This window comes from Macadamia integrifolia, unplaced genomic scaffold (genome assembly GCF_013358625.1).
Source record: "Macadamia integrifolia cultivar HAES 741 unplaced genomic scaffold, SCU_Mint_v3 scaffold1452, whole genome shotgun sequence".
Lineage (NCBI taxonomy): Eukaryota > Viridiplantae > Streptophyta > Magnoliopsida > Proteales > Proteaceae > Macadamia > Macadamia integrifolia.
In genome coordinates this window covers 4,216-27,402 of record NW_024868208.1, presented here as the reverse complement: position 1 = coordinate 27,402, position 23,187 = coordinate 4,216, and the positions used below count along the sequence as shown (strand labels likewise).

At 34.8% G+C, this 23,187-nt stretch overlaps 1 protein-coding gene across 3 annotated transcripts; it reads right to left on the bottom strand.

Annotated features, from left to right (window-relative positions):
- Nucleotides 1–1,675: 1,675 nt before the first annotated feature.
- LOC122063775 (uncharacterized protein At4g15545-like) lies at nt 1,676–10,369 on the bottom strand. Of its 3 annotated transcripts, none has more exons than XR_006135456.1 (11): nt 9,820–10,369; nt 9,612–9,680; nt 6,715–6,768; nt 6,436–6,499; nt 6,252–6,326; nt 5,904–6,161; nt 4,818–4,863; nt 4,645–4,723; nt 4,385–4,523; nt 2,226–2,296; nt 1,676–2,151 (listed from the first exon to the last, which is right to left on the bottom strand). XR_006135456.1 is itself a non-coding variant. In XM_042627479.1 (10 exons), exons 1-9 carry the CDS (start codon nt 10,111–10,113, stop codon nt 4,425–4,427), a joined length of 1,038 nt encoding a protein of 345 aa, XP_042483413.1. In that variant the 5' UTR covers nt 10,114–10,369; the 3' UTR covers nt 1,676–2,225; nt 4,385–4,424. The 3 variants fall into 3 exon arrangements, 1 of the variants encoding a protein (XP_042483413.1); XR_006135455.1 differs by having other exon boundaries at nt 2,258–2,296; XM_042627479.1 differs by lacking the exon at nt 2,226–2,296 and having other exon boundaries at nt 1,676–2,225.
- Between the last annotated feature and the right edge of the window lie 12,818 nt (nt 10,370–23,187).

Genomic DNA, 23,187 nt, shown 5'->3' with positions numbered 1-23,187 from the left:
TAAAAAAAAAAAAAAACCATATGATACCGACATAAATATAGAGTTGATAAAAGTATTGGATCCAATCAGCAATACAAATACCCGATTGGAACATATGACCCCTTGTTTATTTTGTTTTGCTAAAGTAAATGATCTGGTGCAAATAATGTTTTGAACCAATCAATTTGAAAAATGTGTAATAGGTTTGAAGTGAAAAGGAGAAGAAACCTAGGTATTTAAAAAGAGCAGAGGAGAAAGAGATGAAAAATTCAAAAAGCAAGGAATATCATCAGGAAAAAAAAAAAAAGAGAGTAAAAAGTAAAAGAGTTTTAATAAATATAGGCCAAGTGTAAGGGAGCGAGTAAATTTTCCTTTAAAGAAAAATACTGAAAATGAACTAACCTACCGTAGATCCACACTAGCCATGCACCCTATTTGTAGCCTAGTTAGGCTCTCATTTTCTAAGGGGCGGGCTTCTTGTTTTGTAAGGGACACACTTGGTCCGACAATAAGGTCTGAATGTTGTGACCTAATGAGTAAGCAATCGAAACAACCTATTGACATTCTCAAGGTAAAACTACATAATTCTCGCCACTTGGACCTACACATACGAGAACCTCTTACATCTAGAATCAATCAAAACACGAGAAAAAGATTATTCTCCTCATTGGATCAAATACATCATCCATATTTTACACCATAAGATTGTATTGACCATATATTACTCAATACTAAACAGATTTGAATGATTTTTTTTTTTAACCAAGGTGTCCAAACCAGCTTACCCACACCTCAACTAATCCTCAGGGAGACTAACACAACAATTCATCATCATTATCTCCACTTAAATCATAGATGCACAGATAGAAAAATCAAACCTGTGACCATGCGTTTATCCATACAAATATACAATCCCCAATTGGATTTGAATGATTCCAATTGCAAAACATTTTCCTTAGAAGAGACAAACTTCTCTCTCTCTCCCATCCCAGTCCAAGAAAATTGAAATAGTTTGTGCCCACACTTTTGCAGGTTTATTCTTCAGTTAGCTTCTAGACCGGTACCCAGGGCCAACGGTAAAATTCTAGAACAAATATGAGTACATGCCCTAGACCAGATAAATCTTTGTTACCAACAGAACAATCTTTTATGCAGAGAATAAAATAATTGAACAAAACAAAAACAAAAGAAAAACAAAAAAACAAAAAACAAAAAGCAAAAAAACAAAACAAAACAAAACAAAACAAAAAAACCAAAAACACAAAAAACCAAAAACAAAAAAAATCCCAGTATGGTGTATGTAAAATGTTGTAAAACTATGCAACTTAAGAACCATAGTAATTAAATTTTCCAACACTTCTCAATTAGAACCCAGATTATTGGTAGAAGAAATGGCAACAGAAATGTTTTACTCCACATTTCAACATTCAAATGTTACTATTTCTACTATATTCAGTCTTTCTTTACAATATTTTACATAACATTTTACAGCCAAACAGATGGAGCCAAGTATTGGTACAAAAGTATGCTTCGTTACAAAAGTAAACAAGTGCAAATATTTCTTTGATAATTCAGGAGGGGAAAAAATATATATAAATGAAATTAAGATCAAAATCAACAGTAAATTAGATCATCAAAGACCAAAGGTGAGAACTGAGTAAATGCATGGCATATGGGCACCGTTTGGCAACTATCATAGTCATGAACTGCATAAGAGCATTCACTAGTCAAACCAAGAAGGTACATGAGTCATACATTCATAATCACATATTAACACGATTCTTCGACAAGTTGAGCCTGGGTCTAATTTGCCAGTGGTGCTGCGATTGTCCGAGTTTGACAATAATGGTTCTGTTTTTTTCCAATTCCTCAACAAAATTACACAATGGAGAATTGTGTGAACCAGCAAAGTACATTTGGCAAAATTCACTCCCTTAGGTGTGCTAAATGAAGAAAAGCTTACACATAATCAACCACTATGATTTTTGACATTGTACATGAAATCGAATGGACAGCTATGCCAACAGAATGCAGGAACAGCTATATACAGCAAAGCATTCCTCCATATCATGCTAATGCTTTGCACCTCATAATCAATTAAAATTCAATCAAAATTCAACTGTTCCATTTCAAGCTTCGCCAAATATCAGTGAACCTCCAAACTCAAAATATCTGTCAAGACAAAAGCTGCTTGTAACATTGCATTATGAAAATCAAATGCCACAAGACAATAACAGGGCAATAACCTGCCAGAGAAGTATCGACAGTTAGCACCTACCAATACCATCTCTTCTTCATTCAAATACAAGCTTTGAACCTACATGAAGCAGAAAATGGAACAGTAAACTTCTATAGCATGTAAAAGCCTGTATAATGTTCACCTTCTCTCGCTCCCTCTCTTTTTGCATGTACATAAATACACTATACAGGGGCTATGTTACGAGGGAGGGGAAGGAGAAGGGGGCACCTTTGACGCAAAGTGAGAACAGGAGAGTTGATCTCTTGACCTCCTGGAATCCTGCACCCACTTGCAGGAGTACCAACCACCTGCACTAGCAGTGGTCTTCACCAAATACTTTGGACCAATTAAATGAACACAAAATGCTGCCCATTACAGCTATGCAGTATGCACATGTAAGGCCACCAGGGTTTTCTAGGACAACAAAGTGAAATGATCCTTAAGATACAATTACATCAAAACTCTTTCCAACGATTAGGAAAGCATAACAAAGAGCTCAGGAAAAGTGCATCTAATTTTTTTGTTCTTTTTACTTTTTTACGAGAACCATCTGAATTTCTTAATCCAAAAGCAAAAGTAACCCATACACCAGAGTGGGGAAGAAAAAACTAAAAGTCTTCAAATCAGATCAATATAATATATTATGAGCTCAGATACCCATGCTCGAGACCTACCCAATGGCCAGTTCAAAAATTTTGTAATCCATAACATGGGAAAGAAACAGGTGGAACGACAGCTTCTTTTGTCCCCAACTTGGAAGATCATATTTCTTAACCCCAGTGGAAAGTAATGGTAAAATAAACAAAATTACTAATTATAATAACAAAAGTAAAAAGATAGCAATGATGATTATTCATGTAAAATTTGCACTAGAATTGGGACCAAATTATGATCAATATTAGCAACTTCACACAATAAGGATCAACCACCAGAACAACCTTAGCTCAATCTCTAGTCCCCTTTCAGGAGTGGCAACAGTTGGGTGGGATGAGCAAAGGATACCATGGGTTACACCCCCAATCTGACCCTGCCAATTATTGAAGGCAGGAACCAACAGCTTAAACCCATCCCATTTACAACTAGGAGGAATGAGGAAGCATGCATAAAACTTGTTATTTCAAATTCTTACAGCACTCTCTTACTAGGTCAGTAAAACAGACTCTATACATCGCCAATAACATACATGCATAACCTCTTAATGCTTCGACACTCACTAAGTCATCATGTGACCTCTAAAATTACTTTAACCTTCATTCTAGACCTGAATGACATTTTCCCTTCTGTCCTTTTTTCATCTCTCCCAAAGGAAATTCTCTAATAACATGCTATATCCAGTCTGCCCAACATCAATGATGCAGTTGCATGCAGGGATAGATAGGGAAATTTAGGGTCTTTTTTATTTTACGGGCTATTTGTAATTTGAAATTTATTTTATTAAAATAAGTTGCTAAAGATTAGGAGATAGGAGTAAGACTCCTAGTTGGTTTCAAGTTTTTCGTTTTAGGACATGATCAGTAACTCTATGTATCAGCAAGTAAACCGTCGAATCTCAGTTGAATTGAATAGAAGTCTACAGAGTACCATTTGCATGAAACTGGTAGTACACCAGCATAAAAGCCAGGGGTACGAAAATAGATATTTAATTAGTAGTGCGGTCCATTAGGTGGTGTAGTTGGCATTAGTTTACTCATTAAAGAATCCTCTTTTGGTTAGTTGGGTTGGGCCCAAGTTATCTAGAAGATTTAGGCTTCAACAATTCTAATTAGTTATCTTAAAGTTATTGCTAATCGATAGACTTTAAGAGACCCTTTTGTTTTTCTTACAAGTAACTAACCCCTACAGATTAGAGAGGAATTACAGAAATTTTATTTTTAGAGTGTGCCAGGTGAAGGCTTCTCTTCTCTTTTTCTTCTAATTTATTGTTCACATGTACTGTTCACAGTCCCAAAACAACCCTCATATCTCTTCTTTTTTCTCATCTTTTTCTCCCATCACACCTTTCAGCCGTGGTTTATCAGGAGATTTTTCAGGTACGAGCCTGTGGGGAGCTGATGGGATCTTTAATTTGTAATCCAGAATCTAGGTTGGTTGGCTGTGTTTCAAGAAGTCAACAGAAAATATGAGAAATGATAAGTTCCAAGGGCAAAAGAGAAGGGATAACAATACCTAATATTATGATCCATGAACTGTCTCTGAGAAATGTGTGTTAGTTCTGATGTGTGTTGCGGTTTAGCAACCCTTGAAAAGACAAGTAAAGGTCTTTGTTATCTGTTCCAAATATCTCTTCTGCCTTCGTTAATGTTTCCTGGATTGCAGAAATAACCAATTTTTCCGGTCAATATCCAACAGTTGAAACTTTCCCCCAACTAAGAAAAATAGAAAAAGAAGAAGGGACAAGCTAATGGGGGAGTCAAAAAGCTGAATACCTCCCGAGATTGTCTTTGAGCATTAAGCTCCTTGATGTTGGCTAGAAATGCACTGAACTGTTCATACGAGAGACGGCTCCTGAAGGAAATAAATACCCAGAAACAATCTTGAGAGATGCAACACAATTTATATTTAATGTTAAAAATCAGATAACGGGATATATGAAACTGACCTGGCTTGCCGGAAGAACTCCTTGCCATCAATTCGTGGAGTTCGTGCTATAAGTTTTACAGACCAAATCAAAGTGACAAATTAGATAAAGGAAAAGATGAACCCTATTAAATGCAATGCACACAGCTCATAAATGGCAATGGAAGAACGACACAGTTTAATACATTAACAACAACAGCATGTTCACCATTTGGTTTATGTTCAAGTAATGTGACACATTCTAAATGGATTATGTCTAGGGATGGAACTTGGACTGGGCCAGCCCAAAGCCCTATCAGCCCGACACCGAACTAAGACCAATATTCAGCGCCAAACTGGGCCGACCTCCACCAAGCCCAACTGGTCAGGCCCGATCCCAAATGTAAACCATGCAAATATCATTATATACATTTGATATTTGTATGTATACACATCAAATTATGACAGACAATAGATATATAAATATACTTATATAGTATAAACAATAATAAACCTTTATCAAACATTTTGAAACATGCAATACATCGAATTTTTAATGAACCTAGCTTATATATCATTGGTCCACTTTTAATTAACAGCACATAAGAAGAGCTATATTTAGTACAATTAAACTTTAATGGGCCAGCCCAAGGCTCGTAATGAACTAGCTGGCCCAACCCAGGCCTTACATGCCTAACTATGTCCAGGAACTGGACTACATAGATGACTCAATTATATGAGCAATCAGGCATGAAATGCCAGACATTTAATTAACAATTCTAAGGAAATCAAAAACGCTCAGAAGTTCAGATTGTTACAAACATGAGAACCATGTAGTTTGGTTATGGCCCATCCACTAGTCAGATGAACATTCAGGACTGGGATTAGTGATGAACACCCATACCAATGGTCCAATGAACTTTGGATATCAGTACTATTGCCAACGCATCAAATGTTTTGTTTTCCCTATCCTATACATGCATAAGGCATCAAATGTTTTGTTTTCCCTATCCTATACATGCATAAGGTTGCACTTGCACATGTACCTATAGCAGCTTTTGAAATCCAGTGACAATCATTACAGGCTGTACAAGCCACAAAATTGAAAAGAAAAAAATTGTAAAAAAACCTGGCAATGGGCGTCCACGGGGAGGAGAGCTTGCTGCGGAGGACTGATGGCTTGATGGATACCATGAAGAAAATGTACCCCGTCCTTCAAAGGGGACTTTCGTGGGTGATGTGCTACCAGATGTCATCTTTGGAGATCCAGCAGCAGAGTACCCCCGGGGAGAGGCACCTGAGGATATCACTTTTGGTGTTGCAGTAGGAGTAAGGCGTGGGGTGATGTACGGAGTCATTGAGTATTTATGCCCAACATGTCTGGTGGCTGTAAAACAGTAGTCAGCTCAAGGGGTGTCATCAGTAAGCAAGATCATTCCAACAGCATTAATCAACAAAGGAAAGTCTATCAGCATACCATCTTCATGCAAGTTCCTCAATTCTGTAGAGCTACTAACAACACGTGATGCCATGTACCCATTTGCTCCATCATCTGAGCCAGAAGATGCATAAAAATACTCATATGCAAAGTTCATATATGATTATGACAAAGAATCAACATAAAAATTGCACCCAATAAAAGATCCATTATGTCAACATACCATTCCATGAATAGGTTTTAGTAACTGACTGGTCACAGGTTCCTATATCAATTGTTTCAGCTTGCTGTTAAAACGAAAACAAAATAAGACAGAAATAAGGTAAGCTTTTTATATAATATTCGTATGCATAATACAGCCTTTAAACAGGTCATATCATTTAGGAATTAAGTTACAACCATAAAAAAGATGTGCATGCTTGAGAGAGAGAAGTTGGCAACAAATGAAAATTTTAAGTCACAAGGAACAAGTAGATGTGACAGAATAATTCAGTAATCTTACAGATGAATTATCATCACTGAGCGACTGCATCAGTTGCCGCTTGAATGTCTCCAGCTGCCAGAACAACTAGGATTTAGTCTGTGCAGAAAAATGAGAGCTAAAAAGAGGAATAATTTTTTTTGCTTACATAAATTGAAACTGTCAAAACTGATGATGCAATAGTGATCCAAAGAAAGACACAAGAACTAAAGATATTTAACAGTCACCAAAAATTCTTAATCCATCTTAAGAAGTAGCCAATGCTTAATGTATAATTAATATGTAATAATGCTAAATTTTTTAAAGTCCCGTCAAAATGAGATTTTAATGATGAAGTGGAGATTTTTAATGGAATGTGCCTCGTCACAGAAAGAACAGTACACTCTATTTCTAATATTTTCTCCAACCTACGTCATATTCTGCCAAACAGGAGGAGTGCAAAGTAGAGGGAAGCCATCCATTTCTTTCCCTAGTCTCAAACTCAGTGAGTGTAAGGGTTCTGGTTTGAATAGTGAACAGTCACCAGGTTGGTACTTCAGTGTCAAATATATAAAAAGTTCCTTCTGAGATTTTGATAAACCACCAACAGTTGAAAGTGGAGTAATTTGTTACTTATTGTGTCTCAGACTGGATATTCTTCTAAGAGCCACAAAGAAATCAATACCAACAACAACAAAGCCTTATCCCTACTTACAAAGGGATCAATATCATTACACTAATATCACTTAAAGCACCATAGACCAGGCTTAGAACAAATTGTGAAGGAGGAAAGGTTCCTACGTGCCCATTTTAGAAACCCTTTACACATGCCCTTCTTTCTTTGCTTTTCTGTTTTTGCCATATGGACAGAAAATGGTTTGGCACTCTGACAGTTATACACAGGAGATCCCACAGAAAGGCCAAGAGTGAAACTTTTACCAATATCAACCATATTGCTCACCTGTATGGGGCTTGCAATGGTCCATGTTATCCAAACAGTCCCACTTTCCCACAGTTTTCCAAACATTATAACAACACATGGAGAGATCGGATGGGTCAGGAATTTAACATAATACTAAGTACTGATGTGAATGTGTCTACTGCATTTGGGAGCTAATCTAGATGCTGCATGGCTTACGGAACTGTCCTGCATCGCACTCTGCATATATATATATATATATATATTTTTACCACTATGACTGCAAGGATTTAGGGAACAAACAGCTTTTACAAGATGAAAATAAAGAGGAAAGGGTAAAGAGATATTAGATGTGACCCAATTCTTCGGAGAAAACTGAAAGAGAAATCAAGTATAAGACGCAGGGGTTAATTTGAAAATCAAGGGAGTTTTTGATAAATTAGTTTCACTTTTTTTTTTTTGGGTAGAATTGATTAGAGCGTCATTAGAGGGAAGTGTCTAATATTCTCAAGTGATTAGGGTAAACAGTCTAGTACTCTCAATAAAAGACATTCCCATCAACAATGAAGAGCAAAGGAAGTTCATTTTTTAAGCCCTTGACTCCAGCATCTCAAATTTATAAGTTGCTGCTGTCACTAGTTGAATCCACTTTCTATCAAACTGAATGAAATGTGAAATCAAATCTTAATCACAAATTTACAATATATGAAATAATGGCAGCATCTTTGCTCTCCTTGAAGGCTGAAAATAAATATTTTCCAGCTTGAGTACGGTCAATGGAAGAGTTTCGTTAAAGAACTACAGCACGAAGCCATTGACCAGTTCAAAAGCGATCGTCTGAGACTCCATTACCATGCAACTCCTCAAAACTCAAGCAGACAAATAATCCATGTTTAAAGTTTAAATGTACACGGATATAGTGTATAAAATACAAAAATACTTGATCCACACTTCAGAAACAAATCGACCAATCTCCATATTTAATCACCTTCTCCTACTTCCATTGATGTTGAATCTCCAACTGAGGATAAAGAACTCTATCAAGTGGCATGCTCATGCGTTATATATTTAATGTTTCTCCTACTTAATCAGTTTCCTTCCAAACCATTCTCATCATTACTATCAATGTTTTCACAACCCACCAGGCCTTAACTATACAATAGGCGTATGGAAAGACATACATTTTAAGTTAGAGGGCCACATAAATAAGCAAATATTATAGACGTAAACCATCAACACGATTACATATGGCACCACTTTTTTCTGAAATTTTTTCCCACTAGACAAATGAACTCCAATTGAATGAACAAATAAAAAAACAATGAAATTGTTATCCAAATCATTAGCACGGGTGTGCGAGGTTTCCTTTCATATATAGCAACTATAGCTTGTTCAGGAGCTAAAAAACAGACTAATCATACCCAAGTTATTATTGATTAGAGTTTTACCCTCAACAGTCCAAGATAGGATGGTGTTTATGGAACTATGTTCCTTCTTATGTGTTTTTGCAACTGCACTCAGAATCCAAGCTGGGTATGTGTCTAACTTTCCCCATGTTGCATGTGCACTAGATGTCTAGATTTATGCAGCAGTGGGCAGCCATACCATAGAATTAGGAAACACAAAAGAATCTCAGCAATACAATTTAGGGTGCATCTTTTTCCAAAAAGGGCTGTAAAAGTACTCAAATAAAAAAATTAACATCAAGCCATTTGGCAGTGGGGGTTCAAGTGTTATTCCAAATTTGTCAAATGCATAAGAAACACCACAAAGCCCAAGTATGTGGTGCCAACTCTTGGGCTGCAAGCACCTTGGTAGGCTTCAGAAATTTTAAATACACACACGGCTGCGAGCAGAATAAAATGGAATGATTGGATATACATGAGATACACACATACCTCCGGCGAGCAAAATAACATGGAATGATTGGATATACATGAGCTAGTAAGCAGGAACAATTAAAAAGTATATACAATAACTATATTAAGTTTTTTCGGTAAGAAAGCTATAAAATTCTGACCTTGGACAAATCCCGGTTTAGTTTCCTCGAAGTCATAGCCAGAGAATCTCTCTCCTCCGATAACTTTGCCTATACACAGACAACTATCAGTCCTCATAAATCAAAACCAAAATTCATTACAAACAATGACCAAATCACAGCCAAAAAACTCAAATTTCTCACTTTCGTTAAAACCAATGACAAAATTCCAACAAACCAAAAACCTTACGTTCTCCTCCAAAACGACCCTTAACCGCTCATCATTCTCCCGACACACCTGTTCGAGCCTTAAAACCTTCTCCTCAAGCTCGACAATCAACCGATCCTTCTCCAGAATCTTCTGCCTCAACCGACCAGATTCCGACTCAAGCTTCGACACCCGAGACGCAATCGCCATGGAAGTGATCTTCCGCGCCAAATCGAGTTGGTCATATGGATCCGTTGGTATCACGGATAAGATCTCGTCGGGTATATGGAAATCTGTACCGCTTCCTCTATTGCTATTACTGCTCGTCTGCGTCATCTTATTCTTCTTAGAAAAGAAACAATAGTAAGAGGAAAAAACCCTAATTGAACAAAACCCAACAGAACAATCGTCTTCTGGAATAAACCCTTGAAAATGAATTTAGAGCAGAAAGGATACTGTCAGAAAATTCAGAATTGAAAGAATTGGTGAACATTTCAGACTGACGAGTTCCGAGTTCATACAAAACGCGTAAAAAGACGAAAAATACTAATACTCTGTCTCTCTCTCTCTCTCTCTCTCTCTCTCCTCTTTCTCTCTCTTATTATTGATTATATTTAGGGGTATTCTAGAGAGAAAGAGAGAGAGAGAGAGAGAGGAAATTGCATTTTTTAGGCAAGTTGTCTGCCACTTTGAAAATTTTGAACGACCTTCCCTCCAAGAATAAGTATGTGTCACCTCAACTTCAGTTGGTCCAGGTGGACTTTGATGAGCTTGGGTTTTGGACTGGGTCACTCAGAAAATCGGATTTCGTAAACCAACCCAGGATTTCAAAAATCGGGATCGACTCCGGGATTTGAATGATGCACTAGGTTAGGGTATTAAAACACTGGCCCGTTTGGTATCGTTTCTGTTCCAGAAATATCGTTTCGTGTTAAAAACAAAAATTTCAGTTTCTATGTCAAAACGTAGTTTTTAAACGAAAAAATGGCGTTTCAAAATTTCATATTTTTATCGGGAATTTTTTTTTGTTTTTTTGTAAAATGGAACGAAACTGGGAAGACGGAACTCCAAAATGGAGTTCCGTCCAATCTCGTTTTTTCAGTTTTTTTTTTTCACTTTTTATTCTAAAAAAACAGAAACGGACCATAAATGCACCAAACAGAAGATTCTGTTTTTTTTGTTCCAATATAACGAAAAAACTCCAAAAACGTTTTTTTAGAACGATACCAAACGGAGCCTTATTCTAGGACCGATCCAAGCCGATATTAGTCCAATCGATCTGAATCCGATTTCATGTGGGCTCCACCTCCTTATTGGGGTGGATTTTGTAGGTACAACTCGGCATGCCCTATTATCATCATATGGAAGCGTTGTTTGTCGAATGAGGGTTTTGTTTGGAGGCTATAATTACTATCATGGAGCACTTTTTCTCTATTAAAAAAAAATATATATTTATAAGTTGTGGGGAAAGATTTATACCTTACCATATAGGCAGATAGGAAAATCTAATTTTTGTTTTTTCAAAAAAAAAATTTGTTATAGAAATAGGAATATTTGATTCATGCATGTTTTTTTTATGTGGTAAAAAAGGAAGAGAAATTACGGCCTATAGTCATTATTTTCAGAAGCATCCCTGAAAACCAAAGATGAGTTCTCTTATGTTTAGATTTGTTATCAAACTTCTGATAAATTAAATATATGCCAAATTAGCAAAATTGACTTCCGAAATCTCAAGAAAAGATGCAAAAGAGAACCATGGTCATGCACAATAATTTGGAATAAATATCCTTCAAAATTTGAGAATCCGTCAATATCTCTGGAATAATTAAACCAAAGATGTCTGCTTTGCTTAACCCATACAATAAACCATTTGATCATACATACTTTTATTTATTTTTTTTTTTCACATAAGAAAACTAAAATATATGCATTTTTTGTATTCTATCAAAAAATAATGCAATTACCTCCAAATCATTCATTATATTCTGACAAACAAACAAGCTTACCATAACCAAACACAACCGTTAGGTTACGCAGTGTTATAAATAAGGGTCTTGGCCCGGCCTACCTAACACAAACGGCTGTGTTTGTAAATTTGTAAGCCGCAAGCATGTTTCATGGTGTGGAACCAAGTCACCTATATCCAACAATGTTCTAAATGAGTTGGGTCTAGCTAATATTACATGAACTTCATTCTACATTCCTACCTGTCCGTCCTATTGTTATCCCTATCCTCATTTAGAAATTAGAATTCTAACACTGGGAAAAAGATTTTATGTCAATGGTATAGTGTACGCTAGCACTCCCTATGTCTATGTCTATCTCTCTCTCTTTTTTTTTTTTGCTAATGACTAGTATCCAGGCCTTCAGCCTGACTAGTCCTACTGGCCTATACTGACCCCACAACCGCATAGACCAGGTCATACCGGGGTTGAATGAGAAGCATTCAACTTTCGCTGAAAACAATGAAGAATACTAAACACCCCCATGAGTGGCCCAAGGTGTGCCTAGTTGAATGTCTCTCTCTCATATTTTTCCTTGAAATAACCAATCTACCCTGTGAAATAATTTCTTTCTAGGATAGTCTTGGGTGTTTCCTGACAGCGACTATGATGTCGAATAGGAAACACTCTCCCTATTTGTCAAGGAAAGAGATCCACACGTATCAACCATGTCAGTTGGCATATCCTATGCCAAGCCAATGGATGCTCACAAGGGAGTGTCTCATGATTCATATGTAAGGGGGATTTATATAGTCCTAGAGGATACCGTGTAATAAAATGTCAAGGATGAAAGAGAAAGTGAGAGACGTGGGTACTGTCTTGCAATGTGTAGATCATTTTGACTCTCTATTATTGGAGAAGTTAATTTAAATAAAGACCTATTTAATTTGGGAAGACTCTGAATAGTTTTCCCCGCAAAAAGACAAGAATTTAACAAATGTTTGACCTTAAAGCAATATGATATATATATATATATATATATCTATATAACTAAAGAAAACGTTCATTAGCATCTCTCTCCTGTGGTGGGGGTGTTGGTACATTTTTTTTTTTAAGGGGATGAGGTGGGGTGGTAGATATGGTGCATTTATTATATGAGTAATTCTTGAGAAAAAAACATAAGTCATATTATAGAACTGTTTAAAATAAATGAAGAATTATTTAGTGATACAGTAGTCATCCAATTTTTTTCAAAAGTGGAGAACGATATAGCTTCTTAGTACTTTTGATAAGAGATGCACTATAAGGAAGAGATTTTAGAGATTTGGAGAAAGATAGAAAGATAAGATTCTTATTAAATTCTAGTAATTAAGAGATAATCTTTACCAAAAAAAAGTAATTAAGACATAATATAAGAGAGTAAAAATCTAATAATTAAGAGATATATAATATAAGAGAGAGAGAGAGAGAGAGTAAAGCTTATTCTCCCCCACCCCAACCAAAAACCAAAGGCAAGATGGGAATGAGAAAAGATGGCCACATTTCGTTCTGCAACTAGAATAAAACAATTTAAAAATATATAGAAATGTCTTTGATTGTTTATACACATGTGTTCCTTGCTATAAATATATTAGTCTACACCTCAAGGTGTTATATTTGTCTCGAATTTTTTACTTGCTCTAACATATTTTGATAGTGATCCGAATAGGATTTTTATGAGATATGTATAGTATGACTCGATTGATCGTGACCTAATGGATCAACCCAACTGGGAGGAGTATATAATCTATTATCGTCTTGTTGAGAAAATAATGAAAATTGGAGTTCTTCGTGTTAGGGTATCTGGGCGAGTTTTCTTGATGCGATTTAGGTGCTCTCGAGAAAGATATCCATTGCAATTTTTCTTCAAACATAGTGAATGATCTTCTTCTTCACTCGAGGACGTAGTACACCATATCGGTGTGTGAGCCTCATTAAATCTCTGTGTTATGCAAATATGTATTTGTCTTTCTTTGTATTTGTTGGTGTTTGTTCTAACACAATAAATCATATGATTTATTTTTATGTAAACTAATTTGTGCCATTTGAATTTCCTCTAAGAATCCCGATGAGGAAACAAATATATATATATATATATATATAGTGAAAGAAAGCCAGACCATAATATTATTCTAGACAAGATCCTCTACTACCAAGCAAATAGCCCAACTGCTTCTCATATAATGCATTTGGAATGAATAAACGAAAGCTCATTTTTGTCAACCCAAAATTATAGAACTGTTGAGCTATGTTTCCAATGACAAATACATAAGTTGAATCACTATGGAGGAAATTAAGGAAAAAAACATCTTCCTCTACTTGGGTAAATAAACTCCATTTCCTAAAACCAAGTTGGCATTGTCCTTAAAATGGAAAGTCACAGTTGGAAATCCATTCAAGTCCCTAAGAAAACTTCCATAGGAGCATAACCTATTTGATTTTGTGAATGGAACTAGGTAGCACTTGAACATCATTTGATACACAGATAATTCGTCTATTAGCTCATTATATCCCTCTTTTGCTATAATTGTTAGGGTGTGCCACTATCAATGATCACCCCACCTTAGCCTAAGCCTAAGCTTAAGCCTGAGTCTGAGTATGAGTCTGAGACTGAGTCTTTTCGATCAAATGTTCACTGTCGAATATTAAGCATTTTCAAACCAACGCTAATGCCGATTAGACTAAGATAATATAAGTGATCAAATACGAACGGAGTTGTGAATCCACTAATATGTGCATCACTGAAGATCAGATTACCTCTCGAAGACGAATCATGCACTTAGGTTGCCAAAGAAATAGGAGAAATCTAGTTGTGAAATGGAACTTAACTGAGAAACTATTAACAAGTTCATTGCAGCAGGGCCTAGTACTCCAGCTGATTGATCATGAAGCCTAAAGTTGTTATTATTGATTCCACAAACAAAAACTAGTCCGTGTTTGTGGTTTCAACACCTCCATCAGAGTTTATGAAGTTTATTGATTCTAATGCAAGGTAGCCAAAGCTCTCATCTTGATTACCATATTGAGTGTGGTTAGTGCACCCATTAGGGCTATCTTTGCAATGCCCATTAGGAGAAAGCTTCCAATGTGATGAAGAGTTGCAGGATAAGGTAGTATATGTTGATGAATTGGTGTAGTCAAAGCAATGGAGGTAAGGCTTTCACTGGATCCACAAGATCCCACTACTTGTGTCTATGGTAGTGAATATATTAGAAGATGGAGCTCCAATGGGGGTTTTTGCAAGATAATGTTGTAATAGAATTATTAAAGAAGTGGTGTTAAACTTGTCTGAAATGAATGGTAGATGATGCACTTACTTTTGATATGTAGTCCTTGTATCAGGTACATAAGTTGAAGCAATAGAAAGTTCTGTACGCAGGTACATACAATAGGGTGAAGTCGTATAAGATACTTTTACCTCCAAGATAAAATCACCCCCTAATAACAAAGGTTGCACTCCTAAGTGTGATTAACGAAGGGAATCCGTAATCTATACTAAGTAACTTAAAAACTCAAAGAGAGGGAGGAGAGAAGAAGAAATTAATAGTATACAACACATAAACGTAATAGATAGAGTGTACAATACAGACATGACTCTCTGGGTTTGTTATTAATTTCTGACATGAAGGCAATGAGTATTTATAGGCCCAAACGTATCTGTACGTGAACAGGTGTACCTGTACGTCTATAAGTACATGTATGTACAGGTATGTGTCCCTTCATATAAAGAGTGCACCTATTCTTTATAGGTGTCAGTGTATGTACATATAGGTATGTCCCCTGTTTATATCCATATGTATAGGTGTGTCCCTTGCATGATATACATGTATGAGTGTGTCCTTTAACTATTATACATGTACTGATAAGTAAGTATATGTATAGTCAACTTTAGCTCACATGCTTTTATTAGTACCAAAGAACTTGAACAAAATAAGAGACTAGTTGTGTTAAAACTTAAAACTCCAACAATCCCCCACAAGTTTCAAAATAACAAAATAACTAGAAAAATAATTAATTGATATATTAAACATAATAGAGTACATTGTTATAGGTGTCTTATGGATTTGAACCTACACTAGGTCTAATGATATTCGCTACAGAGTACAGGTTAAGTTAGACTTATTGAATATTAACTTATCTGTGTAGCCGATAAGCTCATTATCCATGTCTAATCAGTCGACTTAACGTGACATCCCTTTTATAAAGTTTGAACATTTTTACATGCCCTATCCCCTATCTTGGTCTCATGGATGCGTAGAGAATTCGTCTTAAAATTCTCATCGGTAGGCGGTCTCACCTCCTACATCCACTTGGGTCAGCTCACAGTGTGTATCACAATTAACACACCCCCACAGTTCATGGGTTTTGGCTTAATTAAGAGTTTTATTACTCAACATCTTTTATTAAGATAGTACTACTTTCCCATCTAATCAGAATGAACGAATTTTAGTAATACTAAACAGATCATTCAGTGACTTCGTTTTTACCCTTTGAACTTAATTCAATATTAAACCTCTTCACATATATTGGGTGTCCATCACATGATCTATGATACATGCCTTTTGGTATCTTATTCATTTAGATGATTTAACCTCAGTGATAAAAAAATATATATCATTTACATTCTTAGTCTTTCGACTTTTGATCCTGACTTTTCTTAAAGCAAAACAAGCTATACTTTTATGGTGGATTTTAATAATAAACTTTATTAGAATCGCTCCACCAACATATGTTTATATATGTCACAATTGAAATAATAATAAAATACTTAAATAATCGAATCTAGGCCTAGTTGCAAGATTCTATTTTTTAAATAGAAATTAATCTGTCAACTATTTTTTAATAAAAGAGTCAACAAATACTATATGTGTCTTCATAAAAATTCCCACATTTTTTGTTTACCTTATTTACCTATAAAATGAGTGTGCTTTTAGGGAAAAAACTATAATCCCCACAGTTTCATACTAATTTATCTATGCATTTATAAAATATTTTTGCTCTCATGCACCTTTATATGTGCCCAATTATGAGTACATGATATTATACCAACGACATATGCATCAATCAATATGTATTATACAATAAGCCATTTGTCTCAATAAGCAATTCAACTAGCCCAACCAATCAGGTTAAATGATGGGTTTCCAATCTAATGTCACTTGTCCATGATAGACAATTGAGATAGCCAATCAACTTGCTCACTTGACATTATTAACTAATTCTTGAATTTATCGTAATTCATTCAAATATTGATAAATAATTAGCATAGTCGTTCATTTAGGCATTATTAATATGCACAAGGTAAATACCTTAATTTTAACATTAAAATAATGAAAATAATACATAGTAGGAACAACTTAAAACACCTACTCATCAATAGTATCTTGTAAGCATTATCAATTTATGTTAAGAACTGAAATCCAATTCCCAAGGCACTACTTACATAACCATAGTTAAGAATGTACATAGCTGGACTTTAAACTTCCACCATTTTATAGCAACATATGAAAATAAATAAAAATTCACATACGTGGTGATTCCCAATAATTCAATAGGTCTTCATGCAAATTTTCATAAAATAGAACTTTTATCCAACCATTAAGCATTTAAGAATTAAATGCCATTTGGCATAATGAATTAAAAGAACTAAGTCTTATTCTGATCTTGAGGAGATTAATATCTAAATGTATATTAATTTCAATATTCCATCTATTATATCATCAATAATCATAATGTAACACAAAAATATTAACCAAATTAATTCCCAATTTAGCAATGAAATCTTTAAATTTAGAAATATTATTGAGATAACTAATAGTAAAACCACATAAAAAAAATCAATGTATATCATTACATGACTCAAACCGCCATCAAGTTCAGTCTTATCTCAATCATTATCGGTTACTTAACCAAATAACTTCAAGTGAATGTTTAGACTTCTAAATATAGATCTTTGTATATCAATGATCTCAAGCATGTGAATTTAGATAGACAAAATCAGACCTATGATAAAGATGATCATTAAAAAAATCATGGAACGGTTAATTATATATTTGTTTGGCAAAGACTCATAACAACATATCATTATTAGAATGACATGTATAAAAATTTATTTAAATGTAAACAACAAGCATAATCCAAAATATTTTTTTTTTTTAACACAACCCATCATTTAAGATAATTCACCAAGTAATGAACTTACAGTATCTATTAAGCCCAATCAGAGATAAGATTCATAATTTGACCACATGCTCAAATTTATATATAATTTAAACCATTAAATTTGAATCAGCCCGAGGAGACCAATACATCCATAATGCTCCGTTGTTAGTTCCATGCAATAAAAGTTGTTGGTTACATGCAATAAAACTTGGTCATGCTTTCCAAATAATCCAATCCTCATATTTTTTTTTTACCAATCCTGTGTGACCACAGGCTAATAGAACAACAATAAAAGTTATTTCAGTTGTCAATCAGCATTATAGGCCATATCCATTTATTACAAGTCCTGATATGATTGTATTTCATGAAATAGTACATTTATCCATCATATTTGAAAAAACTTTCAATGTATTCTTAATGCAATCTTACGTGCAATTCATATTCACAAGTATTTGAAGTAAGGCAAAATCAATAATGAAAACAATCTCTTATGTACGTATAAATACTACTTAAACTAAGAAATACATGAAAACAATGGTCAAACTCTTCGTGGTTAAGAGCTTTTTATTTTTAAAATAAATAAACTATCTATTAGGGATATGATAGAAATAACTAAATTTAAACCCATATTGAGACTCAATATGTTAAGCCTCTAAGAAATGACATTTATAACTTTATAACCATATAACAATACATTTGTTACACTTAGTAGTAAAATACTACCATTAAATGTTTTTTTTTATTAAATTACGGTTATTGATAATTGAAACTTGTCACAAAGCCAAAGGGCACCAACTGAAATTATAATGTAAAAAAAAAAAAAAAATTATTCTTATACCAATCAAAGAACCAGGAACAATCCCAACTAAAACAGTTTTAAAATCAAAGAATTTGAGTCATGACAAAAGGTTACAACTCAACTAGTTTGGGTTATCTCATTTGAAGATAATGGGCACAAAAATTAACCCTCCCAACACCCAATAAAGAACAAAAAATGACTTTTGAAACATTACAAAAAACCAAGAAAATGGATATGTAGTAATCAAAACTCTTCTCAAAATTCAAGAAACTTGGAAATCCATGTCCCTCAAAAACATTGATCAATGTATATAGTTATATGTAAGAAGGAATCACCAATCTATATAATATGTTTTTTTTGAGAAAAAAATGTATAATTCAAGTTAAAAACCTTAGAGCATTTATATCATAAGTTCCAACAAATTTTTTTTTTTTTGATATTTTATATAGAGAATGCTCCCATAAATTAAGAATTACAACAATGTATCATTCTTCTACAACATGCATTGCATTTTTCAATACTATCATGCCATCATTATATGAAACAAAACACTTCTTAATATTGTTCTTGTTTATGAAAGGTAGCAGTTCTTTTAAAGAAATGACGTGTCACATAGGAATTAGGATAAAGCTAATTGCTTTGCAATAATGAACATGTATACCAACTGTTCAAGAGAACTTCATGTTCCTGAATACACTCTCTTCAACATTTTATATAATTACTTATTAGTATATGAAGAAATTTCGACAAAGGTGACTGCCATAATTGATTTATCAGTACTCCAAGTGATCCCACCATAATATACACTGAGCAATTAATAAGTGACTACCACGGAGGAGAACAAAGTGGTGAAATTCCTGTAGGGTTCTATTGTACGTGAAACTCACTACAATAATCCTACTGCACAGTTTCAATCCTCAACCCTTACAATCAGTAAGTAAAATATTTGAAAGATAATATGAAAAATATTGTTGCAGAAATGACACAAAACTCCATTGAATTTATGAGAGAGTCACCACTTATTTTCAATGCCGATTAATGTTTAATAAATTTTTCAAAACGGTAAACAAATCGAAAGCAAGTAATCATGTAACATTCAAAAATGAATGGTAGATGATACATTTACTTTTGATATGTAGTCCTTGTATCAGGTACATAAGTTGAAGCAATAGAAAGTTTTGTACCCAGGTACATACAATAGGGTGAAGTCGTATAAGATACTTTCCTTAAGGTGTTAAAGAGCCCATAATTCATGCATACAGAGTTTACCTGCTCTTTTACCTCAAAGATAAAATCACCCCCTAATTACAAAGTCTACACTCCTAAGTGTGATTAACGAAGGGAGTCCGTATGCTATACTAAGCAACTCAAAAACTCAAAGAGAGGGAGGAGAGAAGAAGAGATTGAATAGTATACAACATAGAAACGTATTAGATAGAGTATACAAGACAGATATGACTCTATGGGTTTGTTATTAATTTCTAGCATGTAGGCAATGGGTATTTATAGGCCCAAACGTACCTGTACGTGAACAGGTGTATCTGTATGTCTACAGGTACATGTATGTACATATATGTGTCCTTTCATATAAATGGTGCACCTATTCATACTTGGGTGTAGGTCTATATGACAAAGAAGCAACACTACCAACTTAATGGTCTTTGTGACTTTGTATGTATTCATACATGTAGGTGTGTCCCTTAACTACTACACATGTACTAATAAGTAAGTACATGTATAGTCAACTTTAGCTCACATGCTTTTATTAGTACCAAAGAACTTGAACAAAGGAATAGACTAGTTGTTTTGAAATTTAAAACTCCAACAGGTAATCAAGGCTATTGTAGGGAACAACATCAATGGACGAAATAGTATGGGAAGGTAAAAAGGGGTAGCGAGCAATTGAGGACTCATATGCTTTAAGAGCTTTGTCTAAAATAGTGGTTTTAGGGTTTTGGAATAAGGAGAGGGGACAGTCGCGGTGAATGAGTTCTATGTTAAAATGGACGGATCTAGGGTTTATAACAACGATATTAGTGGTTATGCAGAAGAATGAGATGAAAATGATTGAAGTGAACATGAAGACTGCATGGACTTTGAAGGTAGTAACCATTGTCCAAAACTTACCTTGGAAGGTTTCAAAGCATAGAGTAATGAAATATAGTACAAGATAACAAGGGTTAGAGAGGGCTACTTTTAGGAAATGATGTAAGATTCTACTCTTGTACATTGACGGTAAGTTCGCCATCTCGGAAAGGACACTTGACAGCTTGGAAAGTTATGTATATGATGGATGTTGGAAGTTTGTTCATCAAATTCAATAATAAAATTAGTAAAAATAATTATGAAACGCGGCTTGCCCTTATTGATGCTTCTATGTGCATTCCCATTGACACCTTCATTAGTGTAGAAGCCATGTTGCTTTTTAAGAATCCTCTCTCAATTAAATTATTGAATTGAGTTTCTTATTCGGCTACATGGAGAAAGCTAATACTTCCTATGTTTATGTCTCTCCTCTCGCAATAAAGGGCATATATGTCATTTTATAAGAGGAAGGAGAGAGATAGACATAGGAAAACGCTAATATAACTATGCGACTTGGTAACAACCCTTATTCTATTATTTAATTCATTATATTATGTATAGTATTTATGAGATATGGTCATCTTAAGTTTACACTTAAATGTGTTCACGACTAGGGGTAAAATTGGGCATTTGGTCATCACATTGTATGCTCTCTGGAATTATGATTTTAAAACATAAGTGAGTCGTATGTGTGTATTGGATTGAATTGCTTGAAAATCTTAAATGGAATATTGCCAATCTAACGATTGGTTCCTTGACTTAAGAAGTATTTATCATGGCGGCTAGGCATTATGAGTTCAATGTATCAACAATTTTGTGTCTCTTAGACTAGAGATCAATGTGTTTGATTCATAATGTCAACTTGATGAGATATTCAAAGAGGAGAGTGTTTATGCATGACTCGAAATATGGATCTGATGGCATGTTTTGTAATTTTTGTTTTATTTGGAAATATTAGTCAGTATTAGGACCGAATGTTCCTGAGGCCACGTACAATAAGGAGGCACAAGAGTGGTGGGGAGAGATGAGAGTCACATCTGGACCGTCTCATCTTTCAGCTATCAGTGAAGGAAACTTTGTTTCTAAAAAAAAAAAAAAAAAGTGAAGGAAACTTTGTCATTAGTTCTAATAGTTATTTTTTAAATGTCTTTGAAATAATTTTTATAATCCAATCAACAATACAAATCCTCTGTACATAGGATTGCAATAGCCTAGTGTGACAACAATAGTTATAATAATAATTTAGGTATTTTAAAATAGTAGGGGATTAAGAAGTTTCAATAGGGGAGTTTGGGTAATTATAGGGGAGTGATAAAAATTTTCCTTATTTTTAAAAAATAGGGAGGGGGAATGTTATCTCTGAGACAGTGTCTATTTGTAAGGGGCAAGGATGTCTTTTTCATAAGGGTTGTGTCTGAGCATGAGGAACGCTAGACATACGACATTGTGTATCTCTTTCTTCACCCCTCTTGTATGATGCCCCATTTCGCACACCCATTGGTGCTGCCCACTAACTTGTTGTACTAGAGCGGTGAGTTTGGGAACAACTAAGACATCTCGGACAAGCCACTATGGCTATGTCCTAATCTAACGACTACTTAAGGATCTATTTGAGAAGAAAAAGACTCAATTTGAAGAGCTTGAATAAAGAGCCAAACAAGGTATTATTGCAAAAGAGCGGATTCTAACAAAAGAAGTAGTCAACATCTAGCTGCGGTGAGGGATAAAACCTTTATCGATCCGTTTCCCCCTAAATGTTATTAAAATCTAGGAGAAAATAACGCAACTTGATCATGTCTTCCTACACCAGATATAGGGATGGTGAAATGACCATCCCACCCCCAAAAGATTCTTTTAGCTTTCCAAGGGTCCAAGGGAGGGTAGGTTTGCATTCCACTCTTATCTATTCCTCAGTGAAATGACTTTGTTAGTCTCCTACCTATTTTAATTGTGGCACTACCCTCTACGCGGATTTGGCTCGTCTCCAATTCAGAATTGATCCACCGATTTCTTACGGATTCTTAACCAATGATCGACATCTGTCCTCATTAAATCTAACGGTTGAATATGAAAACTTGAAACCATTATCCACAAAACCACATAACCGTTGAAACCCAAACCCTGAAAAAACAAACGAGTTCAAAGCAGAAATGGAATCACAAAGGAGATTGGCAGAGGAGAAAACATCTCCTGTGAAAGAAAACAAAATTTCCCTATCTTCTTCTTCTTCTTCCTCTTCGTGGAGGCAATTTCTCCTTTTTTGTTTTAATGGGTAGTTCTAACGGCTAGATTTCATAAACTTGGGTGAGGGTTTTCTTCCCCTGTTCTCTCTCCTTTTTGGGTATTATATGGTTCTTCTTGATCCGAGGAAAAAAAAAAAAA